At 42.5% G+C, this 26218-nt stretch overlaps 2 protein-coding genes across 6 annotated transcripts in view; both read left to right on the forward strand.

Moving 5' to 3' along the window:
* Nucleotides 1–17469, forward strand: LOC127009524 (beta-1,4-N-acetylgalactosaminyltransferase bre-4-like). Of its 2 annotated transcripts, none has more exons than XM_050882666.1 (7): nucleotides 1–50; nucleotides 3817–4013; nucleotides 4232–4427; nucleotides 7498–7734; nucleotides 9246–9429; nucleotides 12664–12882; nucleotides 17116–17469. In XM_050882666.1, the coding sequence occupies exons 2-7, from the start codon at nucleotides 3834–3836 to the stop codon at nucleotides 17276–17278; spliced, it is 1179 nt and encodes a 392-aa protein (XP_050738623.1). In that variant the 5' UTR covers nucleotides 1–50; nucleotides 3817–3833; the 3' UTR covers nucleotides 17279–17469. The 2 variants fall into 2 exon arrangements, with proteins under 2 accessions (XP_050738623.1, XP_050738624.1); XM_050882667.1 differs by having other exon boundaries at nucleotides 4238–4427.
* Nucleotides 17470–20823: 3354 nt separating this feature from the next.
* The window catches only part of LOC127009523 (beta-1,4-N-acetylgalactosaminyltransferase bre-4-like), a 34341-nt gene continuing 28946 nt past the window's right edge, over nucleotides 20824–26218 (forward strand). The window contains exon 1 of one of the 4 annotated variants that reach the window (XM_050882660.1): nucleotides 20824–20982. In XM_050882660.1, the coding sequence (XP_050738617.1) occupies nucleotides 20940–20982 (43 nt within the window). In that variant the 5' untranslated portion in view covers nucleotides 20824–20939. Of the gene's footprint in view, nucleotides 20983–21201; nucleotides 21354–26218 lie in introns of those variants that run through there. The other 3 variants (XM_050882664.1, XM_050882663.1, XM_050882661.1) reach the window with 3 other exon arrangements.

Below are 26218 nucleotides of genomic sequence, written 5' to 3' on the forward strand. Positions count from 1 at the left end.
AGTGTGGATTGGCAAGCACCTTCCCAAGCCTGCACCGTGGACTAAGACAGGTGATCAAAGTTGAACATGTTGTTGTTGTTGTTTTTTAGTGAGTCCAAGGGGTGGACAATTTAAACTTTTGATCGATTCCAGAACGTTTTAATAACTGTTCCATTCTACTGTAAACATGTTTAATCTCTTCTTAACTCAAAACATCAAATGGAAACCATATATCATTTCTTGATAAATCAGGTTCTTCGATGTTGGGCGTTTTGTGACATTTCCAACGATGAATATCCTCCTCCTATTTGCAATATATATATATATATATATATATATATATATATATATATATATATATATATATATATATATATATATATATATATATATATATAGTTTTTTTTCTTTTTTCTTTTTTTCTTTTTTTTACAACAAAGGAGGCAGCTCAAGGGCACAAAAAAGGAAACAATAATAGAAAAAAAAAGCCCGCTACTCGCTGCTCCTAAAAAAGAATCAGAAGAGGTGGCCGAAAGAGAGGTCAATTTCGGGAGGAGAGGTGTCCTGATACCCTTCTCTTGAAAGAGTTCAAGTCGTAGGCAGGAGGAAATACAGATGAAGGAAGATTGTTCCAGATTTTACCAGCGTGAGGGATGAAAGAGTGAAGATGCCGGTTAACTCTTGCATAAGGGGTTTGGACAGTATAGGGATGAGCATGAGTTGAAAGTCGTGTGCAGCGGGGCCGCGGGAGGGGGGGAGGCATGCAGTTAGCAAGTTCAGAAGAGCAGTCAGCGTGGAAATATCGATAGAAGACAGAAAGAGAGGCAACATCGCGACGGAATTTAAGAGGTAGGAGACTATCAGTAGGAGGAGGAGAGCTGATGAGACGAGGAGCCTTAGGCCGGTATTACAAGACACTTTCGCTTCTCACATCAGTTATTTCTAAAGGTCAAAGAGGGGGTCAATCGGATTCTAATGAGTGTTTCTTTAGGCTCATGCTACAGAGGAAGGGTCAAACTACTACCAGGGTCATGAAACTACCTCTGGAAATGCCCACAACACCTACGAAAGCCTTGTCAAATATGTGAACTTGGGCGACGAAATATTTTAAAATACGACCCTTAGACTCCACTCTGTCCAGAAGAGCTGTGTGAGTGGAGCCCCCCCACACGTGAAATGCATACTGCATACGAGGGCGGACAAGGTCCCTGTATATGGATAGTAACTGCGCGGGGGAGAAGAACTGGCGGAGACGATACAGATCGCCCAACCTCGAGGAAGCTGATTTAGCGAGAGAGGAGATGTGAAGTTTCCAGTTGAGATTTTGAGTAAAGGATAGACTGAGGATGTTTAGTGTTGAAGGTGGTGATAGCTGAGTGTTGTCGAAGAATAGGGGATAGGTGTTTGGAAGATTGTGTCGAGTTGATAGGTGGAGAAATTGAGTTTTTGAGGTATTGAAGGACATAAGGTTCCTTCTGCCCCAATCGGAAATGATAGCAAGGTCTGAGGTTAAGCGTTCTGCAGCCTCCAGTCTGGAGTCATCTACTTCCTGTTGAGAGGTCTTCTATTGAAAGAAGTTGAATAATGCAGGGTGGAGTCGTTGGCGTATGAGTGGACAGGACAGTTTGTTATGGAAAGAAGATCATTCATGAATAACAGGAAGAGAGTGAGTGATAGGACAGAGCCCTGTGTAACACCACTGTTGATAGGTTTAGGGGAAGAACAGTGACCGTCTACCACCGCAGAGATAGAACGGCCGAAAAGGAAACTGGAGATAAAGGAACAGAGAGAGGGATAGAATCCGAAAGAGGGCAGTTTAGAAAGCAAAGACTTGTGCCAGACTCTGTCGAAGGCTTTCGATATGTCCAGCGCAACAAAGAAAGTTTCACCGAAACGGCTAAGAGAGGATGACCAAGAATCAGTTAAGAGAGCAAAAAGATCGCCAGTAGAACGCCCCTTGCGGAATCCATACTGGCGATCAGATAGAATGTTAGAAATGGAAAGGTGCTTTTGAATCTTCCGGCTAAGGATTGATTCAAAAGCTTTAGATAGACAGGAAAGTAAAGCTATAGGGCGGTAGTTTGAGGGATTGGAACGGTCACCCTTCTTAGGCACAGGCTGTACAAAGGCATACTTCCAGCAGGAAGGAAAGGTAGATGTTGATAGGCAGAGACGAAAGAGTTTGACCAGGCAGGGTGTCAGCACGGAAGCACAGTTTTTAAGGACAATAGGAGGCACTCCATCAGGTCCATAAGCCTTCTGAGAGTTGAGGCCAGAGAGGGCATAGAAAACATCATTTGGAAGAATCTTAATAACAGGCATAAAGGAGTCAGAGGGGGGATGAGTAGGAGGAATATGCCCAGAATCGTCCAAGGTGGAGTTCTTACAGAAAGTTTAAGCGAAGAGTTCAGCCTTAGAGACAGATGAGACGGCAGTGCTGCCGTCAGGGCTAAGGAGAGGAGGAAAAGAGGCAGAAGTGAAATTGGAGGAGATATTTTTGGCTAGATGCCAGAAGTCACGGGAAGAATTAGAAGAAGCAAGGTGTTGACATTTTCTATTGATAAAAGAAGTTTTGGTAAGTCGGAGAATAGATTTGGCACGATTCCGGGCTGAAATGTAAAGGTCGTAGTTAGCGGGAGTTCGAAGGCTCTGGAACCTTTTGTGAGCTGCCTCTCTATCTTTAATAGCACGAGAACAATCATGATTAAACCAAGGATTTTTAGCATGAGGAGTAGAGAAAGAACGTGGAATGTATGCCTCCATTCCAGAGACAATCACCTCTGAGATGCGCTGGGCACACACAGAGGGGTCTCTCTCTTCTAAGCAGTAATCATTCCACGAGAAATCGGAAAAGTACATCCTCAGGTCGTCCCACCGAGCTGAAGCAAAATGCCAGAAGCATCGCCTCTTCGGTGGGTCCAGAGGATGTACAGGAGCGATAGGAGAGGAAACAGAAATAAGGTTATGATCGGAGGAACCCAACGGAGAGAACAGTTTGACAGAGTAAGCAGAAGGATTAGAGGTAAGGAAGAGGTCTAGAATGTTGGGCCTGTCTCCAAGACGGTCGGTAATACGTGTAGGGTGCTGAACCAACTGCTCTAGGTCGTTGATATATATATATATATATATATAAACTCATATATATATATATATATATATATATATATATATATATATATATATATATATATCTATATATATATAGATATATCTATATATATATATATGTATATATATATGTATATATATATATATGTATATATATATGTATATATATATATATATATATATATACATATATATATATATACATATATATATACATATATATATATATATATATATATATATCTATATATATATATATATATATATATATATATATAAACATATATATATAAAAATATATATATATATATATATATAGAGATATATATTGGGGAGGCGGTGGCTGAGTGGATAGCGTGACGGCGCCGCGTTCAGGACGACGCGAGTTCGATCCTCGTCCGGTGCCACAAGGTGGGATTTTTCAGCCGCCGCCGAGTGGCCTAAGACTACCCACATGCTGTCTAGAAGACCGTCTAACAACCCGGACTTTAGATTCTAGGATTAAAGATGAGCTCCGGGGGGCAGCATGAGTCAATGCAAGATGGCGCCACTATAAACACTTGCCTGCCCCACAACGGGCTGGGGCTGACCATCAGGCCCTGATACGAAGGAAGGCCTACTGGCGCAACAGGCGAAGACAATATATATATATATATATATATATATATATATATATATATATATATATATATATATATATATATATGCATACATAGAAATGGTCCTTAGATGGTGAGCTAGACGGGATGAAGGACGTGACGGCGACTGACAGCAGGGCGAAGAGGTGTCCAGCGACAGTACGTGCTGGCAGCTGCTTGAGGCTGCTTCTGGTGACATTCGTGACCCTCGTGATCGGTCACCTCCTCTTGTACTACAGCGGCATCACATTCTCCACACAGCCTGGGTCCGTCGTGCCCAACTCTGCGGTAGGTGCTGCTGATCCACGGTCGTGTGACATTCTCAGCATTTTTTTATTCCCTATGCCTAAGGAAAATACAATATGTACAACAACTAGAAAAAAGCAGTGCAGAGCAGTTTTATATTAATGTTCATTTACATAAAGATGTAGACATATTCACTGTCATACCGTGAATTAGAAAAAAAATATGTACTGCTGTATATTTTGTTCTTGATGTTCCTTCAGTTCCAGATAACGTGGTTCAACCCCTCGCTGCTGGACGGGCAAGAGAAGCACCGGTTTCTTAATATTGAAGGAGGGGAAGCGGGAGGAGACGCCGCCATCCTTGTTGACCCAGCGGTCCCAGCAGCAGACGGCGGCGGCGAGAATGGTTCAGCACACAGAGCCAGGCGTCCATGCCCGGCCAACCCTCCAGGCCTGGGTACGTTGTCACCCCGTTTGTTGAGACGATAATTACAGGGCAAATATTTTTGTTACTATGCTCTCTCTCACTCTGACACACACACACACACACACACACACACACACACACACACACACACACACACACGAACGGCCAGGTAGCTCAGTGGATTGAGCGTCTGCCTCACAACCAGAAGGGCCGAGGTTTGATTCCTCGGCCGGGTGAAGATAAGTTGGGTTTATCTTCTTGCACGTGTAGCCCCTGTTCACCTAGCAGTGAGTAGGTACGCGACGTCAGGCAAGGAGTTGTGACCTCGTTGTCGCGGTGTGTTGTGTGTGAGTGGTCTCAGTCCTACCCAAAGATCGGTACTATGAGCTCTGTGCTTTTCCGTAGGGGAACGGCTGGCTGTCTCGAAAGAGACCCGCAGCAGACCAAGAGGTGAATCATACACACACACACACACACACACACACACACACACACACACACACACACACACACACACACACACACACACACACACATTGGTACAAATTCCAGAGAAACACAGGTAATTTACGATGACTGAAAGAAAACTTCAAGCTTCTTGGGCACAACGACGTAGTCGGTGGTGACATCTGGTAAGGATGAAAATAGCCCATTGATGTTTGTAATTCTTCCGCTTCATTAAAATATATGAATAATTAAAAAATAAGTACATGACATGAAATAAATGTCCATGGATAAGCCTGTCCGCTACACCTGATATCAAACTTATGACTAAATCAGTTTCCAGAATATAAGTTTTTTTCAAATGCATCCATCCCCCTCACATCAGTAGAAACGTTCCACTCAACCCAGGGAGAAATTGGACATCCCTTATTTGGCCCAGTCCTACGATTTTCAACTCTTCCCCATCCTAGATTGATATGAATGTATCATTTTTTTATGTCGTTAATTCTTCCGCACTATTAAATTACATTCGAAGTGTTGAAAAGCATGGAAAGTTAACGAAAGAAATGAAGCAATACGAAACATTATTAAATAAAATAAAATTAGATCAAATATAACTGCCCCTATCAGCTGCGTTTGTTAGGCATATCCTTCAGTCATCAAGTCCGTTTGGCATTATGTCCGGTAGGCATGGTGTCCGTTGGCATAGGGTTCGGTAGGCAAACGGTCCGAAAGCATAATGTCCGTAGGCAAACTGTCCAAGCACCGTTTAAGCTACTCTAGTAACGTGAAATAATGTTATTAGGAGTACAGTCTGAGCTATGAACTTTTGACAAAATTAAATTAATTCTCTGTATCGTCCATTTCTTACCTTTATCCGCTCTAGGAGCATTTTTGGTGTCTCATCGGTATGTCGCACTCCTCATCTCTGTTGCAATCTTCCTGTTCTCCCTTCCTCTCTGCTATCCCGCTTATAAAAAGGATACAATCAGCATTTGAGATCCTAGTTATTCATAAAAGATTTTGGGCTATAGCCCCCAATGGTCAGACCTAATTTCGCCAATGGATATATTGATACCTAGATATGATTTGTCTTCTATTGACAGCCGCGCATTTGCAAACGATATACTTTTTTTATCTTTATTGCTAGTGATGTGCAGGCGTTTTCAGTAGTGTCACCGACAACTCAAACGCTAGCATACAGACGCAAACAGGATCAAACGTGCTCCTTGATATGTTTGCCCAAAAGCCAAACGCGAGCCAACACGAGCAAACGCTTTTCATCGGCCAATCAGCGAGTAGGTATAACCACAGCACACAGCAGTCAAGTTCCTGTAGGAATGTTTTGAAGAATAAAATATAGAATATAATGCTCTTTGAGACCCAGAAAGTTGGTGTTATATAAATAAATATTTCTTTTCTTGTCCTGAAAATGACATAAGGCAAGGGAAAGAAGGGAAGATGCTGCGTTTTTTTATGACATTTCACATCTTTTTGACCGCTAGGCAGCGTTGTCCGACTCTATTTCGTGGCTATGACTTTAATCCCGGAGCAGAGCTGTTTTTTCGTATGTTGGTGCGTTTCTTGCATCATCTGTTAACATAATCATCATGTGCGGGCGGGGAATATATATATTTGGAATATTATAGTTGACATCAAGCTAAAACAAGGAGAAAATTTGAGTTGGCTCAGAACTCATACATGCCAACTGTAAACACAACTCCTCCCACCGAGAATCGTCTGCCGCTGGATGAGGGGCATATACAGAGGATTAAGCACAGGTGATCTGTAGGCATCCTGTAGGAACAAATCGTTGAATTCCTCCATCTTCCTACTTCTGACAGTATGCACTCTGAGTACTTGGGTCTGAAGAGAGATGTACTACACGAGTTATTCCCGAGAACTATATTTAGATTTTGACCCTGCCTTCCCTACCCTCTTCCCCCTACTGGGTAACAATCCACGTCATAGGTCTGCGCAGATGGATTAAAGCGGTCTAAGGCATGAGCAATTGCTCATTATCGTCGATCTATGGGTACGGCCAGGACCTCACACACCACACACCCCATCCCCCTTGTTCAAGGGGGGACAGTAACCACTCCTAGTCAGCGAAAAGAATCCGGCCTGAGCGGGCTCGAACTGCCGCCCTGTCAGACCGTGAAGCCTGGCAGCGCAACACTCTTACCAGTTGCGCCACGGAGGGTGTGTGTGTGTGTGTGTGTGTGTGTGTGTGTGTGTGACTTATCTACTTTTCCTCTGTGTATGGGTATTGGTGTCGGTGTGGGTAGGTATTGTTGTCTCGTCGCTGTCTCGTCTCCCTGTCTGTCGTGTCGCGTCTTCATTGTTAACTCTTCTTGTTACTCGTTTATCTTCAACTGTCTGTCGTTGTCTTCCTATTGTTAAGTTATACATATTTTTCCACACACACACCAACACTTATATGTCATCTACACTACACGACATTCACACAAACGCATATACACATAAACACCTTTTTCTTTGTGTTTTGTTCGTGCCTATGACCCGTGTAAGTTTTTTTGTGAATAAAGTAATCCTGACGGATATTATCTTTCTGTATCGGTGAACCAATTAGCGCCTAGAACACTCACCTAACACCAACATAGTGTGGGTGTAATGACTACTCTCCCTTCTCCAGTGGGGAGACTCAGGGTGGAGAGGAACCCCCCCAGTCTGGAAGAACAGGAGAGGATCCATCCCGAGCTGAGTAAGGGCGGCCACTACTGGCCGAGGAACTGCATGGCGCTCCACAAGGTCGCCATCATCATCCCCTATCGAGACCGTCGGAATCACCTGGCGGCCTTTGTCCACCACATGCACCCCTTCCTGCAGCGGCAGCTGATCGAATACAACATTTATGTAATAGAGCAGGCAGGTGAGTGACTGCTGGTGGAGGGGTGTGCGCTACTTGGGCGGGAGTGACACAGGTCAGTCCAGTACTGCTAGGTGAGAAGTGACACAGGTCAGTCCAGTATTGCTAGGTGAGAAGTGACACAGGCCAGTCCAGTATGGATAGGCGAAAAGTAGCACAGGCCAGTTCAGTATGGATAGGCCAGAAGTGACACAGGCTAGTCCAGTATGGATAGGCCAGAAGTGACACAGGCCAGTCCACTATGGATAGGCCAGAAGTGGCACAGGCCAGTCCAGCATGGCTAGACGAGATGTGACACAGGCCACTCCAGTTTGGATAGGCGAGAAGTGACACAGGGAAGTCCAGTATGGATAGGCGAGAAGTGACACAGGCCAGTCCAGTATGTATAGCCGAAAAGTGACACAGGCCAGTCCAGTATGGATTGGCGAGAAGTGACACAGGCCAGGCCAGTATGGATAGGCAGGCAGGTGACACAGGCCAGTCTGTTATGGATAGGCGAGCAGTGGTACAAGCCAGTCCACGCAACGGAAATAATGATGGACAGAGACAGTAAAAAAATCAACTAACGCTGCAGAGCCTAGGTGGAAACTGATGCTCACGGGGTTGTGGCGTTGTGTTGACATGACACACACACACACACACACACACACACACACACACACACACACACACACACTGAGACCCACAACCAACACGACTTTTCTCCTCATTTAGGGTCGACTTGTGGTTAATATTTCGAGTCAAACAGGTCTTGATTCGAACGCTCTGCCTTTCGTGGTGTAGGAAATATGACTGGAGACAAATTAGAATTGTGACAATAGATTTTTGTGTGTAGGAGACGTTCGGTATCCCTGTAGGAAATATGTCACTACTCGCCCCAGATTGCTAAATTTATAGATGTGACGTGTGGAAATATATCGTAGGAGATGTGGTGCACCCCTCCCCATCCATAGGGAACTGCTGTTAACGGGGCTGTGGCCGGGTGTCAACATGATAACGCCGTTTACCCCTCCCTTTCTATCATACTTCCCTGAGTCCCGCTCACTCGCCCTCATGCCCCTAACCCAGTGGTTCCCAGCCCCTTTTTTCAGGCGACCCCAATCATGAACCTCTAGACGACCGCGACCCCACTAGTTCCCTTTGTTGTATTTTACAACAATAAATATTTCAATTCAATTCAATTAGTTCTTTATGTGTTATTGTAATATAAAAACACCATATTTGATATTTTGAGGTCTTAGCGACCCCAGGAAAAGCGCTTGGCGACCCCAGGGTTGGGAAAAGAGGCCCTAACCTCTAGCACAACCCTTGCCTATCGCCCCTTGACACAGTACCTCACCATTTACAAACGCCTTACGTGTTACAAGAAGTGCATCACAGTTCTCAGTTTATATTTTTTTTCCACAATGCAATGCCTGTCTACGGTTCCACCTCATTCCCTGTTCAGGCATCTGTGCATTGTTAGGGAGTCATTTTGCTTCAAAATCTATAATGTTACCCATCGTTTGTAACAGGAAACGATCCGTTTAACCGAGGTATGCTGATGAACGTGGGTTTCACGGAGGCCCTCAAACAGTTCCCCTACGACTGCATCTTGCTCCATGACGTAGATCTTGTGCCGGAGGACGACCGCAACCTTTACACGTGCCCGCAGCCGCCCAGACATATGTCGGCCTTAATCAACAGCCATAATTATAGGTGTGGCTTCCATAGGAGTTGTGTTGTATGGAATAAAAGTTTGTGTCTTTCCTTTTTTGCAGCCATGTAAACGAAATGGTTGTGTTTTCTGATGAGTGATTTTTTCGATAAGATAATTATGACTAGCATTTTATTATATATTATTATATTATAATTTGTGTGTGTGTGTGTGTGTGTGTGTGTGTGTGTGTGTGTGTGTGTGTGTGTGTGTGTGTGTGTGTGTGTGTGTGTGTGTGTGTTTTGTTTCTCCGCACACAGAGAAATGAGCAGTGGTTTCACTTTTTAGCTATCTTTAATAATTATTCTACTCCACCCTCTCAACCCCGGTGTGGTGTCATGAGACATCCCAGTATCGTGAGACATCCCATGCTGTATACATACATGAATTTCGACACGGTACCGTGTCTTTTGTCGACTGCTTGTCGGGATCTGTCCCACCCAAGAGGCCTACCGGCCTCTTGTAGACTCCTGCGTTCTTATGTTCTTATGTTCTTATTTATATTATTATGAAAGCAAATGATGACGTATGTATGTATATAACTAGGATATCAGCAATCACTCTTCTTCTTCTTGTGACCTGTTCCGCTTTGCATCGCTGTTTAGGTCCTCCTTTGTACGTTTTTACACTTAAATGCTTCACTTACTTACTCTGTGATAGTAAAGATTGGGTTCCGCGATGCGAAATTAAGGATGGGATGTCTTACGATACGGGATGACAGATGACACCACAACCGGCACAGCTGAACCCCCCGACCAACCCATACCCACCCGACTTGTAACCCCTTACCAAACCCACTACCCCACTCCGCCTCCACCTCCCCCCTACCCCCACCCACTCCCAACCTACACTGACAAGGCATTAGGTTTTATTTAAAGCGGAGTATTAGTAGGCTTCGCGGGGTTTATGCGGGGTTTATGCTTCTGGCATTTTGCTTCAGCTCGGTGGGACGACCTGAGGATGTACTTTTCCGATTTCCCGTGGAATGATTATTGTTTCCAGGATAGAGACCCCTCTGTGTGTGCTCAGTGCATCACAGAGGTGATTGTCTCTGGAATGTCAAAACCTTGCTTTCTCTAACTCTTCCCGTGACTTCTGGCATCTAGCCAAAAACATCTCCTCCAACTTCACTTCTTCATCTTTCCCTCCACTCCTCAGTCCTGACGGCAACACTGCCGTCTCATCTATCTCTAAGGCTGAACTCTTCTCTCAAACTTTTTCTAAAAACTCCACTCTGGACGATTCTGGGCATATTCCTCCTACTCATCCCCCCTCTGACTCCTTTATGCCTGTTATAAAGATTCTTCATAATGATGTTTTCTATGCCCTCTCTGGCCTCAATCCTCAGAAGGCTTATGGACCTGATGGAGTGCCTCCTATTGTCCTTAAAAACTGTGCCTCCGTGCTGTCACCCTGCCTGGTCAAACTCTTTCGCCTCTGTCTGTCAACATCTACCTTTCCTTCATGCTGGAAGTATGCCTGCATACAGCCTGTGCCTAAGAAGGGTGACCGCTCCAATCCCTCAAACTACCGTCCTTTAGCTTTACTTTCTTGTCTATCTAAAGCTTTTGAATCAATCCTTAACCGGAAGATTCAAAAGCACCTTTCCACTTCTGACCTTCTATCTGATCGCCAGTATGGGTTCCGCAAGGGGCGTTCTACTGGTGATCTCCTAGCCTTCTTAACTGACTCTTGGTCATCCTCTCTTAGCCGTTTCGGTGAAACTTTTGCTATTGCGCTGGACATATCAAAAGCTTTTGATAGGGTCTGGCACAAATCTTTGCTTTCTAAACTACCCTCCTACGGTTTCTATCCTTCTCTCTGTACCTTTATCTCCAGTTTCCTTTCTGACCGTTCTATTTCTGCCGTGGTAGACGGTCACTGTTCTTCCCCTAAATCTATTAACAGTGGTGTCCCACAGGGTTCTGTCGTATTTCCCACTCTTTTTTCTGTTGTTCATTGATGATCTTCTTTCCAAAACGAACTGTCCTATGCATTCCTACGCCGATGATTCCACTCTGCATTACTCAACTTCTTTTAATAGAAGAACCACCCTTCAGGAACTTAACGACTCAAGGCTGGAGGCTGCAGAACGCTTAGCCTCAGACCTTACTATTATTTCCGATTGGGGCAAGAAGAACCTGGTGTCCTTCAACGCCTCAAAAACACAGTTTCTCCACCTATCCACTCGAAACAATCTTCCAAACAACTATCCCCTATTCTTTGACAACACCCAGCTATCACCTTCCTCAACACTAAACATCCTCGGTCTATCCTTAACTCAAAATCTCAACTGGAAACTTCATATCTCATCTCTTACTAAATCAGCTTCCTCGAGGCTGGGCGTTCTGTACCGTCTCCGCCAGTTCTTCTCCCCTGCACAGTTGCTGTCCATATACAGGGGCCTTGTCCGCCCTCGTATGGAGTATGCATCTCATGTGTGGGGGGGCTCCACTCACACAGCTCTTCTGGACAGAATGGAGGCTAAGGCTCTTCGTCTCATCAGCTCTCCTCCTCATACTGATAGTCTTCTACCTCTTAAATTCCGCCGCAATGTTGCCTCTCTTTCTATCTTCTATCGATATTTCCACGCTGACTGCTCTTCTGAACTTGCTGACTGCATGCCTCCCCCCCTCCCGCTGCACTCGACTTTCTACTCATGCTCATCCCTATACTGTCCAAACTCCTTATGCAAGAGTTAACCAGCATCTTCACTCTTTCTTCCCTCACGCTGGTAAACTCTGGAACAATCTTCCTTCATCTGTATTTCCTCCTGCCTACGACTTGAACTCTTTCAAGAGGAGGGTATCAGGACACCTCTCCTCCTGAATTTGATCTTCCTTTCGGCCACCTCTTTTGTTTTACTTTAGGAGCAGCGAGTAGCGGGCTTTTTTTTATTATTGTTTTCTTTTTTTGTGTGCCCTTGAGCTGCCTCCTTTGTTGTAAAAAAAATATATATAATTTACAGTCTTTGCAGAAAACAATTTTAAATATCATTCAAGAAACTTAGCATTCTATAAAAGGTTAAAACAGCTGCATTTACATTCACTATAAAGGTGAACAGTTCGTGGTAGCCTAACTGAAGTGAGTAGAAAGGCTACACAATTGTTGATATTGATAAAGTAGTTATGGATGGCGATGGCAGAAGTGAATAATGGGTTTTCTGGAGCTGCATTGTGTAGCTTGGCTGTCCTCTGGCACACCTGTTATATTCTTGTCTGTATTTGTGTTCCCAGACTGATTTATCCGGAGTACTTTGGGGGAGCGAGCGCCATGACAACGGATCAGTTCAGAGCCGTCAACGGGTTCAGTAACGAGTTCTGGGGATGGGGCGCTGAGGACGACGACTTGTTCAAACGTGTCAGACACCATAAACTGAACATTTCCCGGTACTCCGGTGAGGTGGGCCGCTACATCATGCTCTCACACAAAAAAGCGGAGCCCAGCCCTACCAGGTGAGTCTCATACCCAACAAAGGCCATTAAATATAAACAAGAGTCGTGAGTAAGGTGACCGAGTCCCCCTTTTTTCAAGTTTGCCTAAAATTTCCAGCTTTATTTATGTCTGTCCCGCTTGTATGTATTTGTTGTTGAAATGTCCCGCTTTTTTGGTGAACTATTTATACATCTTTACAGTCTTGAATGCTTCACTAACTGGTAACTTTACACAAGTCTTACTCGTACCGTCCATACACCATACAGGTCAAGGTAAATATAGGTGCGCGTATATAGCTGTCTTTACGGAGTTCGTATTATATGAGACGTTGTGCCTCGAACCCTCCTCACATTATTAAATTTGCATCGCTGGCGTAAGGTTCACTCTCCATCACGCTCGCGCGCGCGCGTGTGTGTGTGTGTGTGTGTGTGTGTGTGAAATTGTCTTGCTTTAAGTATCAGCAAATCTGGTCACCCTAGTCTTAGGGGGCATCGCCGAAAGCAAGGAGACTGATAAACGAGCATTTGCTTCAGTAGGTGTGCCCTGGAGCTTATTCCTTTAGTGAAAAAAAAAAAAAGAGAATTCACGAACAAGAACAAAATAATGGAAGTGGTTAGTGAGTTTTCTGGAGAACGAAACCATTCAATCATTTAATCCCAGAATTAAGTAATAGATATCACAGAAATCCCCGCAGTAACGAGAGATGAAATAAAAGAACTGAAAAGTATGAAAAGAAGGAAAGCTCTTGGGGAAGATGGTTGTTAGAGTAGATCCCAGAAGGACGACATATAAGACCTGTCAGAGGGCGGATGCGCTTGTTCGCCAACGGCATCCAGTTCTAGACTAAAAAAGAATCTAGAGCGTGGATTCGGACTCAAAGCCACAGCCGTGTACCATTCCCCCTTCCCTGGTGGGTGACAAGCCAGGTCGTTCAGTCTGGTTCTTGATCATTTTGCTTTACCGCAGTCCCCTCTCCCTTTTTCTTCTCTCTCATCGTTTTCACTGTCATTTTCTCTTTCTCGGCGTCTCATGTGTTTTGGGGCTGCTGATTGCAGGCAGTGCATAGTTTCCGCGCTCCTTCTCTACCTGTTTCATCTCTTAGAATGATAATAATAATAATAATAATAATAATAATAATAATAATAATAATAATAATAATAAGTGTATTTTCCGGCCAAAAAACGTGTAAACGGTATCTTTGTTTAACCTCTTCTTCACGCAACTTCAGTCTTAATTAACCTAAGCTAAACGGGGCCGGGTTTTGAACACTACTATACTCTATTCACCTCCGGTTGAACCCAGAAGCCCCTCCCTATACACGATGTAGGAAGAGCGGCTATGTTGCTGGTTATTGGTTGATGGTGATGGGCAGCTAAGGCGACTTGGGTATGGAGAAACCTGTTTGAGAGTGGGCACTCAACAGGGAACTAATTTACTAAAAAAAAAAGATCATTCTGTGTAATACGTTCAATACATCAACAAACGAGAATCGTGAATACATTAGCTGTCATCTAACATAAAATAGTAATGGGTATCCGTAATCGTGGGGCAGATACTGGGTGAGGGAATGGACATTTCCAAACAACCTGACTGAGAGCCGGAGCAAAATAGGTCGCCATCAAGCACCCACCGTCACCAATGGAACTGTAATCCCCTTCCCCCTCCTGCTGCCCGACTTACTGTGTCAGGGCATGTAAGGATCTCTCTCTCTCTCTCTCTCTCTCTCTCTCTCTCTCTCTCTCTCTCTCTCTCTCTCTCTCTCCTTGCCAGCCAGGCTGCTTCCCTTCATACTTACGCAATATTACATAATATATATAGTACATACAGTAGTATTACACAGTATATATGGAACTGTGGTATCAATATACCTCATTATACCTCATTGTTATTACGTAAAATATTGATATGTAAGGAATTTATATGGTGTTATAAGGGTAAACCTGTATGATGCTATTGGAAGACAACATAGGTGCCGTTAAGAACGCTTACGCACAACCGCCGACGCTCGATTGTTTGGGAATGCGGGTCTGTCGCATATAAGTGCATGCATAGAATACTTATTCAGCGCGATGGAGTGCTGATTCAATCCGTGGCACTGGAGGTCACTATCTTTTGCTAATATTTCTATGTCATGACACAATGTTAAGCTTTGTAGTGTTCACATACTATGTGTAAAAGTGTTAAGAATAGTTTAAGCTGGAATGCAACAATATATGACTTAAGCTTTGCTGCAAAGAGTTGGGATATATATTTCGCTGAGGTCAGCTATTTCTCTCCCTTAGTTTCACGACTACGGTATACGCTTGGCATGTACGGCTTAAAAAATGGAGGACTCTTTGTCCGAAGCCACATCATAGGAATAAAGGAAAACTATAACAACGAAGTTTCCATGTCCTGGCAGTCCATGCATGTCTGCGTGTCTGTAAACCAGCTCCCAAAAGGGTGACTGCTCCATGTCCGCTTCAATATACATACATACTTATACAGATTTACTTGATACCTACATACTGCATAGTCACTATGTAAATTTATCTCCCTCCTTCTGCCTTTCCGCAAAACTCTTGACACATTAGGTTGTGTAAATTTGAAAGGAAATGAATACAAGGTGTAATTTTAGTAGATAATTAAGTAAACATGCGTGAATTCATTTTCTTCAAATTTGCAACCTCAGTATTCTGTAGTCTGCATTCTACAATCTGAGTCTGTGACTCTGTAATGTATAAAGTATATCCGCCACATTCTACATGTTTGTGTGTGGTGCGGATGCGGATGCGGATATTTATTTCATCACAAATATAGATGCGAATGCGGATGCAGATGTTTCATTTATCAGAACTGCGGATGCGGATGTGAAAAAATTATGCGGATATTCTGAGGATGCGAATGCGGATGCGGACATCCGATACATGACTAGTCTATATATAAGGAATTTTGATGTGTTGCATGTAAATAACATGGATGATATTCGAAATAGCCTAGCATCGCACTCAACAGTTATTATTTTTTAAGGTATTTTCAATATTAATCGTTATTTACATGAAGTAAATTATTAAAATACCTTTAATTTGCACTTGCAGAGCCAGATGTCTTTTTATATACCTGAAATGAGATAAATTATATGAATTTGAAAAACCATAGATCGTTCGATCATGATGTGATTATGTTGTTTGGTACAAGCTTGTCTTTGTAGCAGTCACCGCTCAAACCGCGTGCTCCTCCTCCTCGGTGACACTAAGAAAATGAAGTGCGTAGCACAAACTCAATTTGTGAATGTATTCATTCTCGCTCTCCCGTAACTCCTTGTCCCTCTGTGTTGTCGTGTCTTCATTGTTAACTTTTCTTGTTATTCGTTTATCTTCCACTGTCTGTCCTCGTCCTCCTATTGTTAACTTTTACATATTGTTCAACATATACACCAACACATAAATGTTACCTACACAGTTCAACATTCACACACACGCACATACACATAACCACCTCTTTTATGTGTCATGTATATGTCCATGACCCGTGTGATTTTTGTCAATAAAATAACCCTGGCGGATATGACTTTCTCTATCCGTGAGCCGATTAGCACTCAGAACACTCGCTTACCACCAACATCTTTTCCTGTGCCTGTACACCGTTCAGTCCAAAGCCAAAGAGCGTATTAGCAGCTATAAAAAGGGAGTGGTAGGAACTGGTGAGTGAACTTTTAGCTAAATATGTTGTCTGTAATATCTGAAATCTGGCTGGTTAGGTCATATTGCGAACTTTTCTGCATTACTTATACGGCTTATGAGCTCCTTTTACAAAGTTTATGAGCTGCATCCAGCTCATGATAGACTTATGATCTTTTCTGCATACCGGCCCTGCAGCCTGGGGCCGTATTTATAATTAGAAATTATGGGTGTCATATGGAGATGTTTTCTATTATTCGTATGGGACTCAAAATTAGTCATAATAATTCTCCTAGCGTCCAGCCCAGCTGACGGGTGGTGTCCGAAATATTGCACGATCATTATCTTTTAAAATACATGGAAATTCATGAGATAACGATTGAAATATATGTTTAATAGGTTGTTTAAACTCACTTTCATCTTTGCTTTTTTTATTATATGTAGATAACTTCATTAAAAACATATGGCTTTGCTGTGGTTAATCGTCCTTAATGTAAAAAACAAAAACAAAAAAACATTTATACATATCTTTCTAACTATAATAGCTGTCTTCATCCGGGCAATCTTCTTTTTGTTTCATATTTCACTTCGCAGGTACAAGAACCTCGCAACAGGAGAAAAAAGGTACAAGACAGACGGCCTCAACAGCCTCAAGTACCAGATCCTGAACATAGAGCGGCAACACCTGTTTACCTGGATGCTCGTGGCTCTGCCTCGCCCCCGAGACGGCCAAGCTGGAGCGTCCGTCCTTGATTAGATATTATAGATCTTGCATTGTAACACTTTGCATTTACTTCCCCTGTTGTAATTGTAACAGATAATTTTACATTTTGCTGGGTATTGTGAATGTCAAACGTTTCCAATGCCATTCTGCTGCCCTTCCCACTAGAAGGATCGGCAAAGCAACGACCGTCCGGTCCCGCGCTGGAAGGTGATGCACCACACGACGATGGCCGGAGGTAACGAGCTTCCTGTTCGGCTCTTCTAGTGCAGTTATATTAAGCTGTTTGCTTCCATACATTGGAAATCCAACATTGTACTCAACAACGTTCCTAGCCTACAGACCATTTTAAATTATTTTTTTCTTGATTTAGATGATTAATATTTTATTAGTTGCAATAGAACTTTTGTTCCTTGTGCAAGTCATGATTTTGTGCTTTCCTGTTTCATGTGAACTTTTCCTATTCGGTAAAAGGCCTGTTACAAAGACAATGTGTTTTTCTATGCCCTCTCTGGCCTCAACTCTCAGAAGGCTTATGGACTTGATGGAGTGCCTCCTATTGTCCTTAAAAACTGTGCTTCTGTGCTGACACCCTTCCTGGTCTAACTCTTTCGCCTCTGCCTATCAACATCTACCTTACCTTCCTGCTGGAAGTATGCCTTCATACAGCCTGTGCCTAAGAAGGGTGACCGTTCCAACCCCTCAAACTACCGCCCTATAGCTTTACTTTCCTGCCTATCTAAAGCTTTTGAATCAATCCTTAACCGGAAGATTCAAAAGCACCTTCCCACTTCTGACCTTCTATCTGATCGCCAGTATGGGTTCCGCAAGGGGCGTTCTACTGGCGATCTTCTTACTCTCTTAACTGATTCTTGGTCATCCTCTCTTAGCCGTTTCGGTGAAACTTTCTCATTTGCGCTGGACATATCGAAAACTTTCGATAGAGTCTGGTACAAGTCTTTGCTTTCTAAACTGCCCTCTTTCGGATTATATCCCTCTCTCTGTTCCTTTATCTCCAGTTTCCTTTCCGGCTGTTCTATCTCTGCTGTGGTAGACGGTCACTGTTCTTCCCCTAAACCTATCAACAGTGGTGTTACACACACACACACACACACACACACACACACACACACACACACACACACACACACACACACACACACACACACACACACACACACACACACACACACACACACACACACATAACAGATTACATACGCTATAGTTGTATGTTCAGATCACCCTGACCAATGCTCCAGACTAACTAGTCTGTCCAGCTCAAGTGAAACGACATCAAATGGCCATCAAGACTTTGCATCTCCGCCTTGGCGAACATTAAGGAGCAGGAGGTGACTTCCGTTCCTTTTAAATCTGTTAATCGTGTTGCACTACACCTCTGGAGGTGGGAGCTCATTCCATTCTATGGAATTTGATACTGTCAGCATTCACTTCTTTACAGTTACGTTTGGTGCCATTTTTTTTCGTTAGCGACTTATCACATATCATAATTTCGATTCATCAATAATTTTTAGACTTAATTATTTATAACATATGATCAAGTTTCTTCTGAAGAGACGTTTCTCATGGAATATGTTGAGGGCTACATACATGCTCAGTGAAACGCACTGTGAAATTTCGGTTTGCGCAAACCCAAGCTTCTGGCCACACTACTTACGTCCACTGACCAAATTTACTAATGTCTGTCGTAATGCTGCTCAGGTTGAACAGAGAGAAAAAAAAGCGAAGCGCCCACAAACATTGGACAAAATCATGGCTTTTCTGAGAGATTCTAATTCAGATACATCGCTGATCGATGAGCTGCACATAGAGACCAGTACCGACTGGATCAGTTATCTGGAAATGGACGAACCATTCTATCGCCATCTCCTTCCACTGGTGACTCCTCTTACGCAGAATCAAGAGACCTGCATGAGAACACCTATCACATCACATGAACGAATGTCACCTACCCTGCGTTGTCTTGCTGCGAGATCATAATTCTATGAAGGCCGCAAAAACAGCAAAAAACTTTATACCTTTCCATACACGCTCCAACCAGGCTTGTGCAATAGGCGCACCTAACATCGCTATAGCCAGTCCACGATTCAGTACGTTTCCTAACTTATAGGCGGTAATGTTATAATTGTATTTCGTAAAGAATCCTTATAACCAAAATCTAACTAAAATTATGGGTACTATTTTTCTTGAACAGAACATTGGGTAAATAACAGAACAATAATATGAAAATACGTATATATTTTATACGGCAACTGTGGCCCGAGGCAGCAGCTCATGCCATTTTGCGGGTATCAGATACCTTAAATAAGCTTATTTTTACTGCGCAAAGCAGGTGATGTCACTTATTGGGACTTCGTGAGCTTTCATATTTATCTATTTGTGTATATTTCATGGAGGCAAAACTTACATAACTACTTTCATTTTTACTAATGACACGATTTTGTGAGTGTTTATCACAATAGAATTTCACGCAAATAAGTGAATCAGACACCATAGATATATTACCAGTGTGTGTATGAATGAATACAAAGATAAGCACATACTTTGATATAACTCCAGGATGTCTCGTGGATCATTAATAAATAAAAACAAAAAATCCGGATAGGATATACTCTTTAGCCCATTACCGCCTCTCGCGGCACAAAAACAGTCCCTTCAGGGACAGTGCGAGAAAAGGAAGAAGGTAACACACACACACACACACACACACACACACACACACACACACACACACACACACACACACACACACACTCATATAATATAAGCATCGCCTTGCACTTTTGTGTGTAGTTGTTAAATTGTTTAACTATGTATATGTAGGCCCTGGTTTGAATCGTGTCAGATACAGCTCACCCGGCAGTTCATCCTTCCTTTCAGGTTGGTCGATAAATATGCACCTATGGAAGATAAACTGTGGTAACCTATATGTCACACCTACCCTGTGTTCCAGGGTAATGGGTTCTTAATCATCATGGGATCAAGGGCCTGTCAGCAAAAGATGAGCACCATGGACACGCTCAACTTTAGATTATCCCCCCAAGTTTATCTAAACTATGAGAATATTACTAACACAACAAAAAGATTTGGGTTGACGACCAGTGCATGTCTGGAGAAAAACAGTTCATTATATAATTAAATTAATAGATTTATAAATTAGTGTGTGTGTGTGTGTGTGTGTGTGTGTGTGTGTGAGAGAGAGAGAGAGAGAGAGAGAGAGAGAGAGAGAGAGAGAGAGAGAGAGAGAGAGAGAGAGAGAGAGAGAGAGAGAGTGTCCTTACTACTCAAACCAAGACCAACCGTTTTTCCCAGGGTGTAGGCAATCTAGCACCGACCCATAACTGACGGAGGCAGCCCACGTGTTCTACAGCCGGACATCCTTCGCGATTTGAGAGGGGGGAACATTAACTAACTAACAAACTGATTGAATATATTGTCACAATAATGCTTTATGGCCAATTATCACCCTGAATGATTGTATCGTTGCCATGGGTGTTTAGATTATATGTAGTTCATTGAGACCAGGGGCGCCTCAGCCCTTAAACACAGGGTCATGCAGCCAATCAAGAGGTGGACACTGTCCAGTAAAATTGGAAAGAAACAAAGTCGTAAATGAGAATTTGTTTGCCCGTTTATTTCAACTAATGGATGGAGCAAAACGTTTTCCCCACAGTGAATGAACCTGCAACTCTTGTGTGGATTCCAACTCACAGGAAAAGGTAAGAGGGTGAGCCAGGCTGCACACGTGTCTTGACACCTGCGGACAGGCTGCAGGCGAGATCATTTATAAAAGAGCTGTCGTAGAGCCTCTACCCATTAATTGTTGTCACCTTTTGGTCCCCATTTTCTTCGTTTTTTTTTATTATTAAATGACGCTTCATTATTTTTCGTTATCTTATCAAATGTCAAGATAATGAAGCGTAATCTAAGTACCGTGTGGAACCTTCACTCAGTTCTGTCGCTGCCAGTCTAGAGTTTGATCGCTTTGTATAGTTTATCCCTTAACCCATGCACTTCTGGGAGTATCTGGTTACCATAGTGAAAGAGGTGTGTGCTTCTTCGGTTTGACAGTGTAATGTATTCCTTAATGGTGAGTTCCGCTCAGGACAAACCTTCACGGTGTTGTCCATATATCACCAGGCCCGCTCTTCATGTGTGTGTGCGTGTGTGTGTGTGTGTGTGTGTGTGTGTGTGTGTGTGTGTGTGTGTGTGTGTGTCAGGGTTTGGAAAAAATAATAATAAAATAAATCGATTGACTTAAATCGGATTTTTTTGTCTAAATAGATTTTTTATTATTTTATTTTTTGTTTATTTGTTTATTTTATTTTATTTATTTTTATTTTTTTATATTTTACGTTGATCTTTTTTTTTCCACTTCTATGAGGATATTTTCTTGAAAGAAACTTTGCCAATGTCAAACGGAACTATGGTTTAGTATTGTTACATCACCCAAAATGAGTTTTCAATTGAAAATCGTAATTAGAAAACTCCTGATAGTTTAATCAGATCTAACAGGTTAAAATATCCGGCGCATAAATACAGATAAACAAAAGAGGGATTTTAATCGGTATGTAGGCAAATTTGGATCATATTAATGAGAAATTAGACTCAAACATGTTCCTGTGCATTCAAAAAAGAATTTTGTTCATTGAACTTCATAATTTCATTTATTGTTGTTATCAACAAGACATTGCTTTCCTTTTCATGCTTTTGAATATTTGTCTTACAAGAAAAGGCAATCATTCTCTAGCCCCCTATTTGATATTTCCGTCTTTGCCACGTTTGATGGCCCTTCCTTTAGAGCAGTGGTTCTTAACCTTTTTTGGCTGCGACCCAAAGTCCTGTCCAGATCGACCATGGCGACCCTTACCTTCATAAACACTTTTTTTTATTATAAAATGCTTGTGCTTGTAAAAACGTGTGACAGAAAAAAAAAATAATATGCAGAGATTTTTATTGATACAAGTAGATCCATGAGAAATAAAACAGTGTAGTAGGATTTACTAGAATCAAAATCAAAATGTTTCATAATATAAAATGAAATGTATAATTAGGCTATAATTTACCGTTGTGGAAAAGAGAAATTATTCCTACAATCCTATTTGACATGAGATATAGTATTAAAATCAATGGGATCCTTGACACTGGATTGTTTTCGTTAGCTCTTCAAATCTGGGTGATTTTGATGATAGGCTGCGTCTTAGGTCATCCTCTGGTTGCAAACGGTTTCTGTATTTTGTCTTTGTGACTGTGAGTGCTGAAAATCCTGCCTCACACAGGAAAGTTGTAGCAAAGGGAATTAGCGTTTTCAGGGCTTCACCTCCAAGATTGGGCTTTTCTTTATAAACTTTAATCCAAAATGAACTCAATGATTCATTTTACCTTTTGAAATCGTAATGAAGTGTTTTGTCATTCTGGATCTCAATAAGCTCCTCCTGTAGCTTGCTGATGTTTGCAATTTCATTTGGTAGGTCTTCAGCTTCAATGTTGAAGGGGTTTCTTTCCCAATTTTCCAATTCGTGCCCTACTGTAAAACTATGGGAACTTGTTTCACTTGCTTCCACAACCGTTAACTCTACAAAACGATGGATTGTTTTCACCTATTGTATTCAGATAGATTGTGCGAGGCAGTATTGGCGAGCTATTTCCCGAGACATTCTTTTGTTATTTTCTCTCCCCTCATATCTTGTTTATTGAAAGGTCCGCTTTCAAATTAGTAATATTGCAGTAAACTACTAAGAGTGGGAAGTTATTTCATTTTCGTACAACAACGTTGGTGAAAATATTCTGGTGTATTGTCAAGTATGAATGTACCGATGCATCGGTATCAGCAGTATCGGCCCATTTTTAGAGTATTGGTATCGATATCGACTGATTTATTGCCGATATTACCAATACCTAAAGGAAATTTACCACGTCGCATACTACTCGTTGCAAGTTATTTGATAAGCAGAAATTGAATGCTTTATAGTGATAAAAATTAATTATTGGTGATACTAAATTATCGAGTATCATATTATTTTGAGTACACGGTCAGGGCCGAGTCACACACACGCGATTCAGCGATACGGTTCATTGCGGATTGAATTTTGGCGGTTCCGTGCTGACTGCTACGGATAGTAGGGGATTATGGCGGATAGATATACGTTTCATTGCGGATAGCTATCCGCGATGAACCGTATCGCTGAACCGTGTATGTGTGACCCCAGCTTAATAGTAATACAGAATATTTGATAATGAGCCACACCTGCTACCGTGAACGTGGGCGTAACACGTTGGTTTTACCTACTTGGCGCAGGGCCTTGCCACAGCCCTCACCCCTCACACGCCCTCGCGCAGCAGTCTACTGCAAGTGGTCTATAAATAACATTTTTTTAGTCATAAGTCTCACGGTATCGTTGGTAATTTGTTATGTAATGCTTGAGTAATGGCTCAGCTCCGCATTTAGTAGAGTATCGGTATCGGTATCGGTTCAGTATTGTAGGATCGATATCTGTATCGGTTAAAATGTTGGTATCGGTACATCTACTGTGAGGGGCTAAGTTTAGCGTCATTGTTTTTCGTTTGCGATGTGTCACCGAACACAAACAATTTGGTTTCATCCACATTCATAAAGTCGTAAGTTATTTAACCATTCGACCAGAGAGAAAAAGAGAGAGAGAGAGAGAGAGAGAGAGAGAATTACATAGAAAATCAGACCACGCAGACCCCATGGTCCAGACTAGGTGGTCTGTCCTTAAACCTAAGTGAATCTACATTAATCAGATGGCTCCTAAACGTTGCTTTTCAACTCTAGTTCATATTAAGTTGAAGGAAGTGACAGTCAAGCTTGTTTTTAAAGGAGTCAATCGTGTTACACTGGACCACTGAAGGTGGGAGCTTATTCCATTCTCGCACTACAACGTTGGTGAAGAAAAATTTGGTGCAGTCTGAATTAATTGTTTACATTTGAGTTTTGTGCCATTGTTCCTCGTTCGCAAAATGTCATCGATCATAAACAATTTTGATCTGTCTACATTCATGAAGCCATTAAAGTCTCCTAATATCAGTGAGTCGCTGTTATTAAGTGACTGTATTAAAACGCTGTACATTTCAAGATCTTCATCGAGTGATTGCCCCGGAGGCCTGTAGGTGACATATTTAAATTGACTTTTGCAGTGTTTACTCTCACGCACAAATGTTCAACGTTACTGTCTCTTGGTGTTCTGTCAGTGGGTTGCAAATAGCTTTTGACGAAAAGGGCGCCGCCACCACCTCTACGGTTTGCACAATCTTTGTTTTTGTTGTATTCTTTACTAAAATCAATATTTGTGGTGTCGATAAATGTTTGGGTTATAGCAATTACGTCAAAATTTTCTGTCAGAGCAAGAGAGAGAGAGAGAGAGAGAGAGAGAGAGAGAGAGAGAGAGAGAGAGAGAGAGAGAGAGAGTAATGATATGAGCTCGCAGTATAATGAACTTGTTTGTAGAACCTCCACCAAATAGAGACTACCATTCAGGTGTCACCGACAGATATAATAATAGCCATGAGGGGCAACATGATAAGAGAATAAAATAAGCTAAATAACGAGACAGAGACAACGTATGACAAAATAAGAGAAGAGGAGGAGGGCAGAGGAAGCGCCGAACCGAACCAGACAACCAAACACACCCTGCCACGGTCGTGTGTCACGTGCGTGAGTGTGTGTGTGTGTGTGTGTGTGTGTGTGTGTGTGTGTATCCATGATCTGATAGTAGTAACAAATGTACGGAAGTGGGGGTAATTTGGAAGTGGGGGGGACTGGAAGTGGGGGTTGGGGGGGTTAGCGGTCAGCGGGGGGGTTGCCTCAGCGGGGGGGACTGGAAGTGGGGGTTGGGGGGGTGAGCGGGGGGGTTACGGGAGTGGGGGTCAGTTGCGGGGGGGTGACGGAAGAGGGGTATCTAGACCCCCCTCCCCCACACCCATCTCTTGCCTTTTCACCCCACCCCCCTCACCCCCTCTCGGACTAGCGTACGGAAGCGAGGTGACGGGAGTAGGGGTGCCCAGCAGGAGGGAGGGGGGGGGTGACAGAGAAGGGATACTTGAAGGGTTAAGATAAGATCTTTCTTTGACCCTCGAATGACCACCAGATTATAATCACGGAAAAGGTTAAGGACATTAGGTTAATGACCAGGCTGAAATATGAATTTACTCTCTAATGCAAGTCCGAAAATAAAATAAAAAATCGCCATTGAACGTAAGACTCGATAAATTATTTAAGTTTTTGCTGGATGTATTGTATCATTATCTTCTTATTTCTCATTTCTCAACTTGTTTCTTCTTATTTCTTTCCTCAACTTATTTATATTTTTTTTACTCCGGTTATTTGGTGCCATCTAACCCTAAACACTGCAGCACCAAGTCTATTTTTTTTCTGATATAATTTACCTTTTTCCGTGAAAAAGGGATCATGTGTGTGTGTGTGTGTGTGTGTGTGTGTGTGTGTGTGTGTGTGTGTGTGTGTGTGTGTGTGTGTGTGTGTTTCATTCCCCTCCGATTCTTGAGAAATCTGCGGCTAGCTCGAAATTTTGTGGGCCATCTTTTTTAGCCGATTATATGCTCGAAGCGGAATTTAGTGAGGATTCTTATGGTATCTTCAAATTCCTCATACGTCTATTAGTTCCCGAGTTACACCGAGAAAACTGATTTTTTCTCTCGTCAGAGTAGCATAACAAATAAAAACACTCATTAATTAATGTCTTATATCTCATTTCTTAACTTATTTCTTCTTATTTCTTTTCTCAACTTGCATTTCTTTATATTTTCTGCCTGCTCTTCGGTGTCATATGACCTTAGACGTTGCCGCATCGAGTTTACCTTTTTCCGTGAAAAAGGGATCGTAATGTGTGTGTGTGTGTGTGTGTGTGTGTGTGTGTGTTCCATTCCCTCCGATTCTTGAGAAATCTGCAGCTAGCTCGAAATTTTGTGGGCCATCTT

This window comes from Eriocheir sinensis, chromosome 41, assembly GCF_024679095.1.
Source record: "Eriocheir sinensis breed Jianghai 21 chromosome 41, ASM2467909v1, whole genome shotgun sequence".
Lineage (NCBI taxonomy): Eukaryota > Metazoa > Arthropoda > Malacostraca > Decapoda > Varunidae > Eriocheir > Eriocheir sinensis.

Bases quoted from the DNA above. Each gene is read 5' to 3' on its own strand.
- LOC127009524 (XM_050882666.1), top strand. From the start codon at position 3,834: ATGAAGGACGTGACGGCGACTGACAGCAGGGCGAAGAGGTGTCCAGCG. The intron at 9,430-12,663 runs GTGTGGCTTCCA...TTGTGTTCCCAG, and splicing joins ATCAACAGCCATAATTATAG to ACTGATTTATCCGGAGTACT. The intron at 12,883-17,115 runs GTGAGTCTCATA...TTCACTTCGCAG, and splicing joins GCGGAGCCCAGCCCTACCAG to GTACAAGAACCTCGCAACAG.